At 52.4% G+C, this 17,300-nt stretch overlaps 1 protein-coding gene across 13 annotated transcripts in view; it reads right to left on the minus strand.

Moving 5' to 3' along the window:
* Positions 1 to 17,300, minus strand: part of LOC120394975 (maestro heat-like repeat-containing protein family member 7) — a 174,197-nt gene that overhangs the window by 32,259 nt on the left and 124,638 nt on the right. For 12 of the 13 annotated variants that reach the window (XR_005592448.1, XR_005592446.1, XR_005592445.1 and 9 more), the window contains 10 exons: positions 16,393 to 16,490; positions 12,706 to 12,801; positions 11,381 to 11,460; positions 9,859 to 9,982; positions 9,148 to 9,234; positions 6,829 to 6,933; positions 5,535 to 5,670; positions 2,010 to 2,110; positions 817 to 966; positions 31 to 185 (listed from right to left, as the gene is read on the minus strand). Coding sequence is in view for 7 of the 13 variants with exons in the window: in XM_039519146.1 (XP_039375080.1) it covers positions 31 to 185; positions 817 to 966; positions 2,010 to 2,110; positions 5,535 to 5,670; positions 6,829 to 6,933; positions 9,148 to 9,234; positions 9,859 to 9,982; positions 11,381 to 11,460; positions 12,706 to 12,801; positions 16,393 to 16,490 (1,132 nt within the window). In the remaining 6 variants the exon portion in view is untranslated. The remainder of the gene's footprint in view (positions 1 to 30; positions 186 to 816; positions 967 to 2,009; positions 2,111 to 5,534; positions 5,671 to 6,828; positions 6,934 to 9,147; positions 9,235 to 9,858; positions 9,983 to 11,380; positions 11,461 to 12,705; positions 12,802 to 16,392; positions 16,491 to 17,300) is intronic. The other variant, XM_039519147.1, reaches the window with a different exon arrangement.

Raw genomic sequence — 17,300 nt, forward strand, 5'->3', positions numbered from 1 at the left:
GTGCAAGTGGTGGTAGCCGCAGCCCCGTACCTGTCACATGACAGTGAGCAGCCCAGCAGGGTTCCGACCACCTCCTCGCTGAACCGGTAGCCCAGCAGGAGAAGGGCCCTGCGCAGCTCCTGCCGGGCAAGTGGCTCGCTGATGGAGTCCAGGTGCTTATGAATGCTCCTCACAGCCTCTGACATCTGGAAGGGAAATGGGGAGTTGGGGGCCTTGGCTTCCTCGCACGGCTATTGATCTGGGGAGCCAAGGACCTGCTGCACCTGAGAGCCATCTGCCCTCCCAGAACCTCTTCACCAGCCCCAGGCCTAGAACACAGCACCAGTTCCCAGCCTATCGATTCATAGACTGCAAGGCCACAAGCGGTCATGGTGATCACCTAGACCAGGGGTAGGCAACCTATGGCACGTGTGCTGAAGGTGGCACGCAAGCTGATTTTCAGTGGCACTCACACTGCCGGGGCCTGGCCACCGGTCCAGGGAGATCTGCATTTTAATTTCATTTTAAATGAAGCTTCTTAAAAATTTTAAAAAATGTATTTACTTTATATACAACAATATTTAGTTATTTATTATAGACTTATAGAAAGAGATTTTCTACAAACATTAAAATGTATGACTGACACGTGAAACCTTAAATTAGAGTGAATAAATGAAGACTTGGCACACCACTTCTGAAAGGTTGCTGACCCTGACCTAGACTGACCCCCTGCATTTCACAGGCCAGAGAACTGCCCCCCAATAATGCCTAGCATCCAGAGACAGAGTCTCCCACGGATGGGCTCCCCCAGCACAGTGTTCTCACTGCAGCTCTTACCCTCCACCAGCGGAGGCCGGGAACCTCCAGGATCGTACGCAGCATGTTCCTGGCCGTCACTGCGTCATGGACGCTGGAGTCTCTCATGCCGTCGATAGCAGTGAGGAGAAAGTCCATGCCTTCAGACGGCTCCAAGTACTTCCCAAAAATCTGAAACAAACTGCGCAGTGAAACCCCTTTGCTGCCCAGAGCGTTTCCGGTCAGTGGCCTAGCAGCCAGGACTGGCCCGGCCAGGAGTGCAGGCAAACCCCACTCTTCCGGGACAGGCCTGGCTTACTGCACCTGGGCAGCACAGTACCCAGCCAGCAATCGGAAGCTGTCATGCATGGCAGAGGCCAGCGTGGCAGTGCACGGGGGCACAATACTGCGCAGCACGGATACACTGTCTAGTGCTCAGCAGGGGCTGGCGCTCATGCGCAGATGCAATGATGCCTTTTATTGCATTAATCTCTGAGGAAGCTCCCAGAAACCTGACAAGGAGCTGGGATCAGGTTTGGATGAGCCCCATTGCATCTTGGGATGTGTCATGTAAGGAGGCATATTGGGCTGCATTAGTAGAAGCACTGCCTGCAGATGGAGGGAAGTGATTATTCCCCTCTATTCGGCACTGGTGAGGTCACACATGGAGTATTGCGTCCAGTTTTGGGCCCCGCACAAGAGAAAGGATGTGGACAAATCAGAGAGAGTCCAGCAGAGGGCAATGAAAATGATGCGGGGGCTGGGGCACATGACTTGATAGCAGCCTTCACTACCTGCAGGGGGGTTCCAAAGAGGATGGAGCTCGGCTGTTCTCAGTGGTGGCAGATGAGAGAACAAGGAGCAATGGTCTCAAGTTGCAGTGGGGGAGGTTTAGGTTGGATATTAGGAAACACTATTTCACTAGGAGGGGGTGAAGCACTGGAATGGGTTACTTAGGGAGGTGGTGGAATTTCCATCCTCAGAGGTTTTTAAGGCCTGGCTTGACAAAGCCCTGGCTGGGATGATTTAGTTGGGTTGGTCCTGCTTTGAGTAAGGGGTTGGACTAGATAATTTCCTGAGGTCTATTATTCTATGAGGTGGAGTGGGCCATAGGCAGGTCTCTGTCCCAGCTGGATGGGGTTAGTCTGTCCCTTCCCCCTGACTCCTAGGGTGTTAATTTCTGACTCCTGATAACTCTGGGCACAACAATCCCAGGAAGCACTGACTGTAGTTACCAATGTGATATTTCTGGTGTTGGTGACCCAGAAGGCTGTCTCAACTTGACTGTTCTTGAGGATCTGCCGATACTCTGCACCGAGCTTCCTCAGACTTTCAGCTGACCCAGGGAGGGGAAACAGACAACAGGCAATATAAATCAGACCTTCGGTTAGCAAACGGGAGTTTTGCAAGGAAGTTTAGAGAGGGTGTGTGAGAGACAAGTACATCTAACAAACATACTGTAAACTCAGGCCAATAACCTGTTCCCCCATCCCTCCCCCAAACTAAACAAACTAAACCCCCTGGAAGAGTAAAAATAAACCAGGCAGAAGGGCAGCAGCAGCGTGGGGCTCTCCAGTTGATTGCACTGAATGCAGCATGTACGATTACCAGCCCTGTGGGCAGGTAGCATATGTGGGCATTTGGCCCAAGGAGCTACTGGCCATCGGAGACCAGGAGACCAGAGGGGCTGAACTGGTGGAGCCAAGGGAGACAGTGAGGTACATAGAGGAGACTTTTAGGGATGCAGTAGAGTAGTCCCACCCCCAGTCTGACAGCCTCTGTGCTGCTGAGGAGGGTGAAAGTTTCGGGGAAGGAGAACATCGAGCTGGGGCAGAGGGAGACGATCCCATAGTTGGGACCCACCTTCCAGATGAAGTCATGATGTCCTCTCACACTGAGGCTACCCCTCCTAAGGCGGGAATCCCACTTACAAAGAGAAGCCAGGAAATAGTAATGGGGGATTCAATCAATAGACATATAAACAGTTGGGTTTGTGATGACTGGGAGAACCGCATGGTAAATTGCCTGCCTGGTGCAAAGGTTGCAGCTATCACGAGACATCCAGACAGACTTATGTGCAGTGCTGTGGTATGTAGCCTAGCGTTTAAATCAGCCTCTGTATGAGATAGCTAATGTGAGAGTGAATTTTAAAAAAGTCTCCAGATGTGATCCCTGGTAAGCCTGACTTCAGTACCAGGCAAATTGTTGAAACTATAGGAAAGAACAGAATTATCAGACACGTCGGTGAACACAATTTGTTGAGGCAGAGCCAACGTGCCTTTTATAAAGGGAAATCATGCCTCACCAGTCTACTAGAATTCTTTGAAGGTGTCAACAAGGATGTGGAGAAGGGTGATCCAATGGATATAGTGTACTTGGACTTTCAGAAAGCCTTTGACAGGGTCCCTCACCAAAGGCTCTTAACCAAAGGAAGCTGTCATGGGATAAGAGGGGAGGTTCTCTCATGAGTCAGTGGTTAAAAGATAGGAAGCAAAGGACAGGAATAAATGGCCAGTTTTCACAGTGGAGAGAGGTAAATAGCGTGGTCCCCCAAGGATCTGTGTTGAGACCAGTGTAGTTCAACATAGTCATAAATGATCCAGAAAAAGGGGTAACCAGTGAGGTGGCAAAATTTGCAGATGATACAAAATAACTCAAGATAGTTAAATCCAAAGCAGCCTGCGAAGAGCTACAAAGGGATCTAAAAAAAAAGAGGGACTGGGCAAGAAAATGGCAGATGAAATTCAATATTGATAAATGCAAAGTAACGCACATTGGAAATCATAATCCCAACTATACATACAAAATTATGGGGTTTAAGTTAGCACTCAAGAAAGAGATTTTGGAGTTATCGTAAATAGTTCTCTGAAAACATCCAGTCAACGTGCAGCGGCAGTTAAAAATGCAAACAGAATGTTGGGAACCATTAGGAAAAGGATAGATAATAAAACAGAAAAATATCATAATGGTTCTATACAGTGGTGAGCTGGAGCCGTTTCCCACAGGTTCCCTAGAACCGGTTGCTAAAATTAGACCTCCGTGGAAAACCGGTTGTTAAAGGGCCAGGAGGTGGGCAAAGAACTCCGGTCCGCGGGCTGGACCATCCTGTTGCTCCCAGGATTCCCAGCTGGGGAGGCTGAGGTTCCCCTGGCCCCTCCCCCGCTTCCCACCAGCTGCAGCGTGGCCAGCCACCGGCACCAGCTGGGCAGCTCAGCTGAGCTCGGGAGTCGTCCTGCTGCCGCTTTTTGAGTAGCCCGGCAAGTGTGGGGGGGAAGGGGGCTGCTGCAAGCTCCAGGGCTGGCCAGAGGGGAGGGAAGGAACAAGTGGGGCAATTGGCCCAGGCCCTGCAGGGGCCCCCGGCCCCACGAGGATGTCTCCCCCGGGCTCTCCCCCGCTTCCCCCACCCCGCAGAGCCGCAGCATGGCCAGCAGCTGGGCAGCTCAGCTGAGCTCCTGAGTCGTCCTGCTGCTTTGAGCTGCTGGCAAGGTAAGGTACGAGGGAGGCTGCAAGCTCCAGGGCCGCGGGGGGGAGGGCAAGTGGGGCAATTTGCCCCAGGCCCTGCAGGGGACCCCGGACCCTCCTCTGCTTCCCTCCCTTAAATCAGAACTTTTTATAGGGAACCGGTTGTTAAGATTTTGGCAGCTCATCACTGGTTCTATATAAATCTATGATGCGCCGAAACCTTGAATACTGCGTGCAGTTCTGGTTGCCCCATCTCAAAACAGATATACCAGAATTGTAAAAGGTGCAGAGAAGGGCAACAAAAATGATTAGGGGGATGGAACAGCTTCCATATGAGGAGAGATAAAAAAGATGGGGGGCAAGTCTACACTTCAAACACTGTATCGCCATAGCTGCACTGGCGCTGTAGAGTTTACGTGAAGATGCTCCTATGCAAACAAGCTCTTAATCCACCTCCCTGAGAGGCGCTGGCTAGGTGAATGGGAGAGGTGCTCCTGCCGACAGGGGTGTGGATTTTTCACACCCCTGAGCAATATAGTTATAACAATATAGGTCTGTAGTAGAGACCTGGGACTATTTCGTTTAGACAAGAGATGACTAAGGGGGGATATGATAGAGGTCTATAAAATCATGACTGGTATGAAGAAAGTGACTAGGGAAGTGTTATTTACTCTTGCACATAACAGGAGAACTAGGGGTCACTTTATGAAATGAAGAGGCAGCAAGTTAAAAACAAACAAAAGAAGGTATCTGTGCACACAATGCACAGGCAACCTGTGGAAATTGTTGCCGTGGGATGTTGTGAAGGCTAAAAGTATAATTGGGTTCAAGATAATCAGGGCATGTAACCCCATACTCTGCATGTCCCTAAACCTCTGACTACCAGAAGCTGGGACTGCATGTCAGGGGATGGATCACTCAGAATTTCCCTGTTCAGTTCATTCCCTCTGAAACATGAGGCACTGGCCACTATCTGAAGACACAATACTGGGCTAGATGAAACATTGGTCTGACTCAGTATGTCCATTCTTATGTGAGTTATGAAGAGTAGAATATGGATAGAGGGTAAACATCAGGGTAAACTCCATGGCTTGCAGGACTAAGGATAATAAGGAGGATTTCTTTAAAAAAAGTGTATTAGGAACAAAAGAAATCGTAGCAGTGGTGTAGGCTCATTACTAGATGGAGACTGTTTAAAAGGTTGCAGAAAAGGTGGAAGTGTTTAATAAATATGGTTTTCATGTTGGAAACCCCATGTCAGTGTATTTAGGAAGGACAAGGGTCTCCAGTGCTCTTACATTTTAGATGCAGCATGAAGGAGTAGAGGTGGCGAAGTCCCTCCACAGCCGATTGGCAGATCTCCTGCTCCTGCTCCGCACGGCACAGAGTGAGACACCCCACCAGCTGGCCCAGGACGCTGAACTCCTCCACTTCCTGACGGAGAGAGGAGCAAAGGAGTCACTCACCCCTGCAGACCTAGCGCAGCGAGTCCCCCTGGCATTGCCCTAGCAATGGGTTAGAACAGGGGGAGGCAGAGGCCACCGCAGAGAGACTGGAGACAATGAGAGCAGGAGGAGCTGTGGGGCCCATCACCAGGGGCTGAGGAAAGCTCAGCAGGGACGGAGAAATCTGGGCAGCAAAGTCAGCAAACGTTACCCCCGAGTGGGGACCCAGGTAACAAATGAACTAGCGTCCAGTCTCCATCTCAAGGGCAAGTTCCTAATCCCAGCCCCTTCTGCCATCCCCCTCCCTTCTTTGACCTCAGGCCCAGGAGCTTGGGGTCACCTTGGACTCCTCTGCTCTGCATCCTGCCTCTCTCACTCCATCCTGGAGCTCCCCAGAGCCCTCCCTTTCCGCGCTGCCCCCAGCCTGCCTGCTCTCTCCTGCCGGCTCTCTCCTGCAGCCTTGTCCTCTCGTCTCCCCCTCCTGCAGCCCCTGCACTGGCTCCCTGCTCTTCCCCACCTGGCACCAAGCCCCTTGCCCTCCTCTCCCGGGGTCTGCACAGCCTCCCCACTCCCACTCCCCAGTTCTCTGGCGCCTTTGGCCCCGCACATCCCTTTCACTGTGTCCCCTCCCACCTCCCTCATTCTGTTCTGCTGCCCCAGCCTCTGGGGGCACATCATCCGAGCGACCCCCTCCAGCTGCCAGAGGGGAAGCCCTTCCACAGGGGGGATGGAGCATCTGGAGCAGCTCAATGGCCCTGAGCATGCAGAGCAAGGGGCGTTCATCTGGCAGCCTGGCAGGAGCTGATGCCAAAGCATCCCACAGGCATCTGACAAAGGGGGTGAACAGACACCTGGGTTCGGAGGCTGCTGTCAGGGCAATCCTGTGTAAATGCATTGACCCTGCAGAGCAGACTTTGGTGCTAGGGGAACAGCAGGGAGAGTCCTTGGAGACAGAATGATGGAACTCGACCCAAAGCCCACTGGAGTCAGAGGAAAGACCCATCGACATCAGGGCTCGTTAGATTGGACTCCTACTGAGGATCTTGCTGAGTCACTATTCTAGGCCTGCATTTTCCATGCCAGGGCGTGCTGCACCGTGAGGCTGTTCAGTGTAGTTAGGAGGTGGCCAGGGTCACAGGCTGCTCACCTGGAATTTGCACTGAGACCCCATGAATTCCATCAGCCACCTGATCCTTCCCACTGCCCTCAGCCGCTCATGTACCTCCTTGGATGTGGTCCAGGGGAGCAGGACCTGAGAGAAACAAATTGGGACAAATTGCTAAGGAGAAGTACCAAAAAAATAGTCCAAGCACATACGGAGAAAATCAGCAAGGCAAAGGCAAAAATGAGTTCTAACTGTCAAGGGACATAAAAGACAATCAGAAGCAGCTCTATAAATGCATTAGGAGCAAGAGAAAGACAAAGGAAAGTGTGGGGCCACTACTCAGCAGGGAAGGAGAGCAAAGAATGGATGACACAGACAAAGCCAAGGTGTTTAATGCCTTTTTTGCTTTAGTTTTCACTAAAAAGGTTAATGACGACTAGATGCTTAACACAATATTAACAACAAGGGGACAGGAATACAGGCTAGACTAGGGAGAGAACAGGTAAAAGACAATTGAGGTCAGTTAGATGTATTCAAGTTGGCAGAGCCTCATGATATTCACCCTAGATGGAGCTAGGCAAAGAAATCGCTGAACCTTTAGGAGGGTTGAGGTCCCAAAGGACTGGAGAAGAGCAGACACAGAACCTGTCTTCAGAAAGGGGAACAAGGAGGCCCCAAGGAATTATAGACCTGTCAGCCTAACTTTGGTACCCAGAAAGATACTGAACAAGTTATTAAACAGTTTGTAAGAATCTAGAGGAGATAATAGGGTAATAACAAATAGCACCATGCCAAACCAATCTAATTTCCTTCTTTGACAGGGTTACTTGCCTAGTGGATGGAGGCAGGCAGTATATGATGATGTATATGAAGTTTAGTAAGGCTTTTGACACAGTCCCACAAGACATTCTCATAAGCAAACTAAGCCAGTCTGATCCAGATGAGATTACTATAAGGTGGGCGTCCAACTGATGGAAAGACCATACTCAAAGAGGAGTTATCACTGACTCGCTAGCAAACTGGGAGGGTGTCTCAAGTGGGGTCCCCCAGGGGTGTGCCTGGTCCAGTACTAATCAATATTTTCATTAAGAACTTGGTTAACGGAAAAGAGAGGATGCTTGTAAAGTTTGCGGATGACACCAAGCTGGGAGGGGTTGCAAGCACTTTGGAGGACAGATTAGAATTCAAAATCAGCTTGCTAAATTGGAGAGTTGGTCTGAAGTCAACAAGATAAAATTCAGTCAAAACAAAAGTGACGTAACACACTTAGGAAGGAAAAATGCATAAAAACAAAGTGGGGGATAACCGGCTAGGTGGCAGTACTGCAGAAAAGGATCTGGGGGTTATCATGGATCTCACACTGAATATGAATCAACAGTGTGATGCTGTTGTGAAAAAGGGAAATGCCATTCTGAATTGTGTTAGCTTGGAGCTCTGTGTCCAGTTGCAGGCACCATGCTTTAAGAAAGATGTGAACAAACTGGGGCCAGTCCAGAGGACAGCGACAAAAATGATCAGCAGTTTAGAAAACCTGACCTGTGAAGAAAGGTTGAACGAACTGGGCATGTTTCATCTTGAGAAGACAGAGGGGGCACCTGTAACAGTCTTCAAATACGTTAAGGGCTGTTATACAGAGGATGGTGACAAATTGTTCTCCATGTCCCCTGGAGGTAGGACAAGAAGTAATGAGCTTAATCTGCAGCAAGGGAGATTTAAGTTAAATATTAGGAAAAAGTCTAAGGGTGGCTAAGCACTGGAACAGGTGACCTAGGGAAGTGGTGGACTCCCCATCATGGAGGTTTTAAAAAACAGGCTGGACAAACACTCAACAGGGACAGTCTAGGAATGCTTGGCCCTACCTCAGTGCAGGGGGTGGAGTAGATGACCTCTTGAGATCCCTTCCAGCCCTGCACTTCTGTGATTCCCTCTTCCCAGGTTCTGGGATCGAGGAGACCGAATCTCTGTCAAGGACATTTCCCTCTTTTGGGAGCACAAACCACCCACAGAATCTACTTCCTGTGGCCCCAGAACTAGAATGTTGGGGGAATCTAGCTCCGGGCTCTGGCCAGGTTGGTGGGGCCCATGGTGAACACAAAGAAATACCAGGTTCACATGAGGGCTCAGTGGAGAACACAGCAGATCCCGTATGGGGTGGGCGCTCCTCCACCCCCACCCCATACAGACGTTTTTCAGATATAGTGGGGGCACTTGGCCCTCCAGCCCAAGAACCTTTGTAGAGAACGTACTCTGAGGAGCCAAAGGCACGGGGGTGTCCCATGCTTGGGATTAAACAGAGCCTTGGTCCCTGAGCCCCACCCCAGCTACAGGACTAGTCCCCTTCCTGCCCCCACGCCTCCAGACCTTCACGATGTTTTGCAGCACCACAAGGTTGGGCTCCTTATCCTCACACACCAAGGTCTTCAGCATCTCATCCATGGTTTTCAGCGTCTGCATGCAGAGCAGAGGAGAAACCAGAGCAAGTGGAGTTACCCAGCCAGGTGATGAACCAATGCCCTGGCGTGTGACACCCCCCCAGGTCATAGCAGCCCCTGGTATTACAGCTCACCACTCACTTGTACCCGCAGGGGACCTACTACAAACTCCTCCTGGCAACAGGGCCCCACCTGTCTTTGCTCTCCCCAGAAAGCCCACTGCACACAGTCTATCCCACTGGGAGAGTCAGACAGGACTCCACATTTGGAGGGCAGATTTCCAGCCAAGCTCGGCTCCCTGGCCTATGTGCACCTGAAGCAGCCGATCTCAGGCCTGTGCCCCAGCCACGCATGGGGATGAATGTGCTTGTAAAGGGAGTGTCTGTTCCCACTAATTGTCGGTGCATGTGAAGGATAAATGCCTACTACTGCTACCCTAGGAGGGAGTTACTCCTTTATCTGGGCCTGTGCTTTGGGGCCTGTGCTTTGGTGCTGCAGGTCCTGCGCTGAAGTCCTGTCGGGGAGCTGTGATCATTACACTCTTATGCCAGTGCCAGGTAACCCAGGGGACAGTACACGAGCGAGTGGCAGGATTCCCACTCGGTTTGGGACGGCTCAACATGGCCGGTTTGGGGCTTACTTTGGTGTAGAGAGCAGCCTCCACCTCCTCCATGGTGTGTGCTGGAGGCAGGGAGAAGATGCTGGAGAAGCAGGTGGTGAGCAGCCTGGGTCGTGTCAGGAGCCACACCGATAGCTTCACTTTGCTAAGAGAAGAGACACATGCGGATTTGGGGTCTGAGGCGGGACTGATGTGCTAATATTGCCCTCAGGCTCCCAGGACATGGAAACACCTGCGGGGGCTCCAGCTGGCGGGTGGCAGATGAGAACAGGCCAGGGGGTGGTGGAAGGAGTTGGTGCTGCCTTCTCCCATACCAGCAGGCAGGGACTTAGTGTAGCCTGCAGCTGTCTGCTGTGACCCCACCAGCACTCACCGGCTGGGGCAGAGATCGCTGCGCTTCACCGAGAAACAACATCCTGCAAATGGCATGGACGGGAGACTAGAGCCTGCTGGCACCAAAGCGCCTCTGAACCCAGCGGCCACAGTGCAGAGGAGCCTGCCAGTCCTGCCCCGCTGGGGGCAAGAGACCCTCCCACCACAGCCGTCTGCACTGCGGCTGCACAGTCCAGGCCAGCACAGAGATGCTGCATCAGCCCGCTGCCGGGCAGAACCGAAGCAGGGATCTAAGCTCTGCCCCTGCCCATTGCTCTCAGCCTGCTGGACAGGGCACACAGCTGTGTGCAGGGGGGCAGGAAGGTGGGGACAGCCCAGACAGCATTAACCTCTTCACCCCCACTGCCAGAGCATGGCCCCAGCACATGCAATGAGGTGCCAGGTGACTACTTGAGCTGCCCCTGCAGGACAGAGCCGCGCCCCTCGTGGCAGGCGGCAGCCAGTGAGGAACAGCTACGCCCAGTGCTGACGCAAATCCCGCCCCCTCTCACCCCCCCGCAGAGACGCAATCATGGCCAATGCCGTTGCCTGCCCCGTTGTCAGGAAGCCAGTGCTCAGTGGGGAGAGTTGCTCCAGCTCCTGCCCCACCTCCCCTTCCCATTCCTGGGGAACTAATTGAGCCAACAGCGAGAGCCCAGCTCCAGCCCGCAGCATCCATCACCTTCCAGACGCCTGATGGGCAGGCTTCTGGGAAGCTCAGAGCAGGGCACTAGCGGCACTGAGAGAGAGTCCCCCATGGCACAGGCAGTGCCAAGTGCCAGGGCTCAGCCTGCCCAGCCTCTCAGCCACTGGGAGTCGCTGAGCTGCCAGTGTGACGCAGCTGGCACTGACTCCAATCGCTCCGCTCCAGCAGCACCTAACTGCCCCTCTCCCCTCAGAGGGGACTGGTCCTGCCTCCCACGCCCCCTCCCCCATATCTTCATAAGGCCACGTGGAGAGGTCACCAGGCACCGAAGGATCCTCCACCACCTACCCACTGGTGCCAGTCCACATGCACCAGCACCATCATCTGGTGCCACATTTCCTGGGGGAATCAGAAGATGGGGGAGGAGCAGAGGGGGGAATGCCCTGGAAAACTGGCCATGCCAAGTGGCTGGCATGTCTGGCTGCATGTAGCACTGGCTGGGGCTGGGCCGGGCAGGCTGGGTACCTCAGCTTCATGATGGCGAGCATTGCTTGCTGACGCATCACGCCGGTCAGGGAGTCGACGGACTCGTGATCAATCAGCTCCTGAGGAGACAATGTGGGGAAATGCCAGCTGGGCTCCAAGCTCCTGCAAGGCTCCGACAGGGGAGCAAAGCGCAGGGCCTGCAACACGTGGGCTCAGCAGCCAGGTCGTCCTACTGCAGGCTTGATGGTGTGCAGGGCTCCAGCCAGGGAGCGCAGTGCAGGGCCTGTGCTCAGTGTCCCAGTGTCACGCGCCAGTGCTCTGCAAAGGCTCCATCAGCATTATCACCCAAGGACTCCACCTGAGATCAGGCCCCCTTGTGCCCGGTGCTGCACACACAAAGTGAGAACCAGTCCCTGCCCCAGTTCGCTCACAAGCTAACTAGACGAGACAAGGCATGGGAGGGAAATTGAGGCACAGAGGGGGAAGTGACTTGCCCAAGGTCTTACTGCAGAACTGGGAGTAGAACCCCGGTGTGCTGAGCCCAGCCCACTGGACCACCCACCAGCCCACGCTGTCCCACGTTCAGGGAAGGGAGGTTAGCTCTGGAAAGCTTTCTGCAGGTGCTGGAGAGCAAAGACTTTCCAAATCTACGGAGCAGATTTGTTGCTAGTTCCCTAGTGGGCACTGACTGCGGAGTGTTGGGGCTCTGGGCAGGGAGACTGGCGTACACAGAGCGACCTGGTGACTTGGGAAGCTGGGTGCAAGGGAACAATCTACATTTCAATACAGTTATATGTTTAGGAACAAAGACGGCAGGCCACACCCACAGCATGGGGGGCTCTAACCTGGGAAGCGGTGACTCTGGAAAAGACTTGGCAGTCATGGTAATCAGCTGCCCATGAGCGCCCAGTGCGAAGTTGGGGCCAAAAGGGTTAATGCCATCCCAGGATGTACAAACAGGGCAATCTCCAGTTGTTAGAGAGGTTATTTTCCCTCTGTATTTGGCACTGGTGCGACCGCTGCTGGGATCCTGTGTCCAGGTCCGGTGCCCACAATTCAAGGAGAATGTTGATAAATTGGAGGGGGATCAGAGAACAGCCCCAAGAGTGACTGAAGGACTGGGAAACATGCCTGATAGTGAGAGACTCAAGGAGCTCAATCAGTTCAGCTTAACAAAGAGAAAGTTACAGGGTGACTTGATGACAGTCTGTAAGTACCTACAGGGGAAGCAAATACTGGATAATGGGCTCTTCAGTCTGACTCGATCCAATGATTGGCAGCTGAAGTTCGACAAATCTGCAAAGATCTCCAGGCCAGTCACTAAACCCGCCAAGTAACACAGCCCCAGTGTGTGTTTTACTCACCGTTATCTTCTCTACTAGCAGGACTTGGTCCATAAAAGCAGGCAGGCTTCTGAGGCTGCTGATGGAATCCAAGAACTTGAGGTTCTTGGCCTCGTCCTCGCCCGCAGAGATTAGACACAAACAGGAAGGTTAGCGTGGAAAGGAGCTGCCAGTGGGAGAGATGTCAGAAAGCTTCCCCCCAGTGCTGCTCAGGCTTTGATATGCCAAATGGCAGAAGGCCATTCATCCGGCAACAGGAGTGACTATCTGGGGAGGGCAGGGCAGCTCTGTATGAAACCGGACCAGAGAGGGAGCAGATCTCACGGGGTAGGTGTCCAGAGAGGAACTGCAACATGGCAGCTAAGCAGCCAGACAGTGTTAGCAGGGGCTTGACAGAGTGGGAGGAACATCTGGGTGGGACACCCTGACACCCCAATATTCGCCACTGTCATGTCATTAGGATATGTTTTGTACAAAGTACATATTGTAAGGTATTGTAAAAGTCTTTATCTGCTAGACATTAATGTCTCGTTGGATTGTATGTCCTATCGCTGTATGTGCAGTTATGAAGTTCAGCTATGTATGTGTTCCTGAAACACGTTGTGAGGTTCAAAACAGCCTATCAGATACAACAGTAAAAATGCCAAACAATGGCTTCTTGAGGAAATGCACACAAACAACATAGAAACCTCTTCGAGATAACGCTACACAGTGGGAACTGTTGGACCCAGGTCGCAGCAAAAGAGTTTTCCAGCAGGTGGGAAGAGGAGATAAAAGGGGAACAATGACATCGGGGGGACCTCACGCTCCTGCAATAAGACACCTGGAAACACCTGAGGACAAAGATTGAACTATGAGAAGTGATGGTCTCAGGCTGAAGAGAGATTCCTAACCTGTGTAAGAAAACCTGGGAAATCCAAGCTGCACAGCAAAGAATCTTAAGAATCTGCCAGCCTGCGAATTTGCTAGTGTAGATCCTATCTATCTAGTGTGGAAAGCTTAGTTTGTATGTTGTGTTTATTTACTAAGGTAATCTGCTTTGTTCTGTTTGCTATCTCTTAGAACCACTTAAAATCTACCTCTTGTAGTTAAGAATCTTATTTCTTGTTTATACCATAACCCAGTTTGTACAATTAGTAACTGGGGGGAGGGGCAAAGAGTTGGGCATGCCTCTCTCCACATCAAGGGAGGAGGCAAATTTCATAAAACCTTTGGGTCTGTACTCCAAAGGAGGTGGGCACCAGAGTACTGGGACAAGCCCCTTCAGCTGAGTCTTCCCAGAGCTGATCTCAGGGTCTGTGTCTTTCTGCAGCTGGGTGTGGCCCTGCCTGAGTGTATGGCTGAAAGTGGCTTGTGAGCTGAGCCCAGGGCCGCCCAGAGGATTCGGGGGGCTGGGGCAAAGCAATTTCAAGAGCCCCTTCCATAAAAAAATAGTTGCAATACTATAGTATCATGTATTTGGAAATGTAAAAAATAACCAGTGAAATACATTCAAAAATTAATTTTTAATAATTTGAAAATACACCTCTACCTCGATATAACGCTGTCCTGTGGAGCCAAAAAGTCTTACCGCATTATAGGTGAAACCGTATTATATCGAACTTGCTTTGATCCACTGGAGTGCGCAGCCCCACCCCCCGCAGAGCACTGCTTTACCGCGTTACATCCGAATTCGTGTTATATTGGGTAGTGTTATATCGGGGTAGAGGTATACACGAAATACATGATTTTAAAACATTCAATGCTTTAATGTGTGTGTCATAACTATAAAGGGAAGGGAACTTCCCTCCTGTGTACAATACTCTAAAATCCCTCCTTGGCAGAGACACTAAAATCCTTTTACCTGTAAAGGGTTAAGAAGCTCAGGTAACCTGGCTGACACCTGACCCAAAGGACCAATAAGGAGACAAGATACTTTCAAATCTTGGGGGCGGGGAGGAGGCTTTTGTTTGTGCCCTTTGTTTTGGTGGTGTTCGCTCTTGGGACTAAGAGGGACCGGACATCAATCCATGTTCTCCAAATCTTTCTGAACAAGTCTCTCATATTTCAAACTTGTAAGTAACAGCCAGGCAAGGCGTGTTAGGTTTAACTTTGTTTTCTCAACTTGTAAATGTTCCTTTTTGCTAAGAGGATTTACCTCTGTTTGCTGTAATTTTGAACCTAAGGCTAGAGGGGGTTCCTCTGGGCTCTATGAATCTGATTACCCTGTAAAGTTATTTTCCATCCTGATTTTACAGAGATGAGTTTTACCTTTCTTTCTTTAATTAAAAGCCTTCTTTTTAAGAACCTGATTGATTTTTCCTTGTTTTAAGATCCAAGGGGATTGGATCGGTGTTCACCAGGGACTTGGTAAAGAAGTTTCTCAAGACTATCTAGGGAAGGGAGTTAGTATTTAGGAGTGGTGGCAGCAAAACCAGATCTAAGCTGGTAGTTAAGCTTAGAGGTGTTCATGCAGGTCCCCACATCTGTACCCTAAAGTTCAGAGTGGGGAAGGAACCTTGACAGTATATATACATTTGCAATTACATAATGGGCTGTCGCTGGGTGATGGTGATGGTTGGTGCCAATGGGCCGGCGCTGCCTGGGGGTGGCGCTGCTGTTGCCCAGGGCTGGGTGGGGAGCTGGGCTCAGGGTTGGGGGGGCCTGTCAGGAGGGTGTCCAGCTCAGAGGGGCTTACCATGCTGCTAACTCCTACCTCCCCACTCTCCCAGAGCCTCAGAGCGCGCCGCGTCCAGGAGCTTTCCTGGCCCCTGGACAGCACTGCAGCAGCCTGGCTCCATCGGGACCTGAGCTCACAGCCCCGCCCCCTTACCATGCAGCTCTGAGCAGGAGGTGCTCAGGCCATGCCTCCTTACCATGCAGCTCAAGCAGGAGGTGCTCAGGCCATGCCTCCTTACCATGCAGCTCAAGCAGGAGGTGCTCAGGCCCCGCCCCCTTACCATGCAGCTCAAGCAGGAGGTGCTCAGGCCATGCCCCCTTACCATGTGGCTCTGAGCAGGAGGTGCTCAGGCCATGCCCCCTTACCACACAGCTCAAGCAGGAGGTGCTCAGGCCCCGCCCCCTTACCATGCAGCTCAAGCGGGAGGCGCTCTGGCCCCGCCCCCTTACCACGTGGCTCCAAGTGGGAGGAGCTCAGGCCCCGCCCAAGCCACGCTGCTTTAGCTCTGTCCAGGGCCACTCCTGGAGGCGGTGCGCTGAGGCGCCGGGGGATGGGGGCAGGCGGAGGGAGCCTCCGGCATTCTCGTGGGGGCCTCTGCGTGGCCCGGGGCCTGGTGCAAATTGCCCCACTTTTCCCCCCCTTCTGGGTGGCCCTGCCCAAGCCCAGCAAGACAAGGTAAAGGGGGCCCAGGCTGGCAGAACAGGCGGGCTCAGTGGTATCCCGATACATCAGGTGGCACCTCAAAGGGGCTGGAAATTGAAAGTAGACAAATTCAAACTGGAAATGTACGTTTTTAACTGAGAAAGTAATAGACCATTGGAACAACTGAGTAAGTGGCATGGTGGGTGACCTTTTGTAACTCAAGGCAGGACATTTTTAAGATGCTTTAGTTTAAACAGGAATTATTCGGGGGCTGGTCTCTGGCCTGTGTTCTACAGGAGGTCACAGTGGTCCCATCTGGCCTTAGAATCCATGCGTCTCCCGGAGAAGGGCGGATGGTGCATGTGGACAGGGCACTAGCTGACAGGTCAGAGGAGGGCTCTTAGTACCTGTTCATTGCTCGTTAGAAAGGCGTTGATGTAGTCCAGGGCCTCTTTGTGCTCCCAGTCTAGCCTCCTCAAGCAGGCGTTACAATAGACTGGTGAATCTGATCAAAGACAGAGCGGTGGTAATACCTGGGTCTGCCAAGCTGCAGGCTGGGTGACAGAGATCTTAGAGAAAACCCTTACCCTCACTCCCGCCCCAGCAGAGCAGCCCGATGCACAGCAGGGTCTGGCACAGCGATTCCTGGATTCCCACCTATTTGCTGCCCAGCCCAGCAAAGATCCAGTCAGAGCCCTGGTTCCCAACAGCCACCCCACTTCCCCGCCCAGCATGCAGGCTCAGTCTGGGGATTTGGGGAGCGTCACATCTGGAAGGAGGGATGATGTCAGGCCATGAGTGGTGTCCCAACTCTCCAGGCCATTGCTGGAGGGGGCAGAGGGACTGGCAGTGAATTGGTCTGGTCCTCGTGTAGGAGAGGGAACAGTTGCCCAGTCTGTGTGAGAGATGGGGACCCAGAGCCTGCTCGTTCTGCTTGTTCTGACTGCCTCTCCTTCCACCAACAGCCAGCCAGAGCCATCGGGTGTAACCTGGGCAGGCACTGGGCTCCCATCGTCAACACTCCCCCCCAAATACCCTGTGTTGGGACATGCAACAAAGGAGCCAGCAGATGGGGCTGCAACACCAGGGGGCATCTTATGCTCTGGCCGGTGCCCTGCAATCCTAGGCTTTAACAACCCCCCCTGCACCAAGTAGCCCCTTCAACGGGTGGAAAATATCTTCCAACCCTGCAGCGTGACAGATCAGGGTGGGCGATTCAGTCAGTCTCCACCCCATGCTTCAGCTGCCGTTTCTAATGCCCCAATCAGCTCTAGAGGCTGCAGCTGCTGCCAGCAGGAGGGGCCATTCCCCCCTG

Source organism: Mauremys reevesii, unplaced genomic scaffold (assembly GCF_016161935.1).
Source record: "Mauremys reevesii isolate NIE-2019 unplaced genomic scaffold, ASM1616193v1 Contig86, whole genome shotgun sequence".
NCBI lineage: Eukaryota > Metazoa > Chordata > Testudines > Geoemydidae > Mauremys > Mauremys reevesii.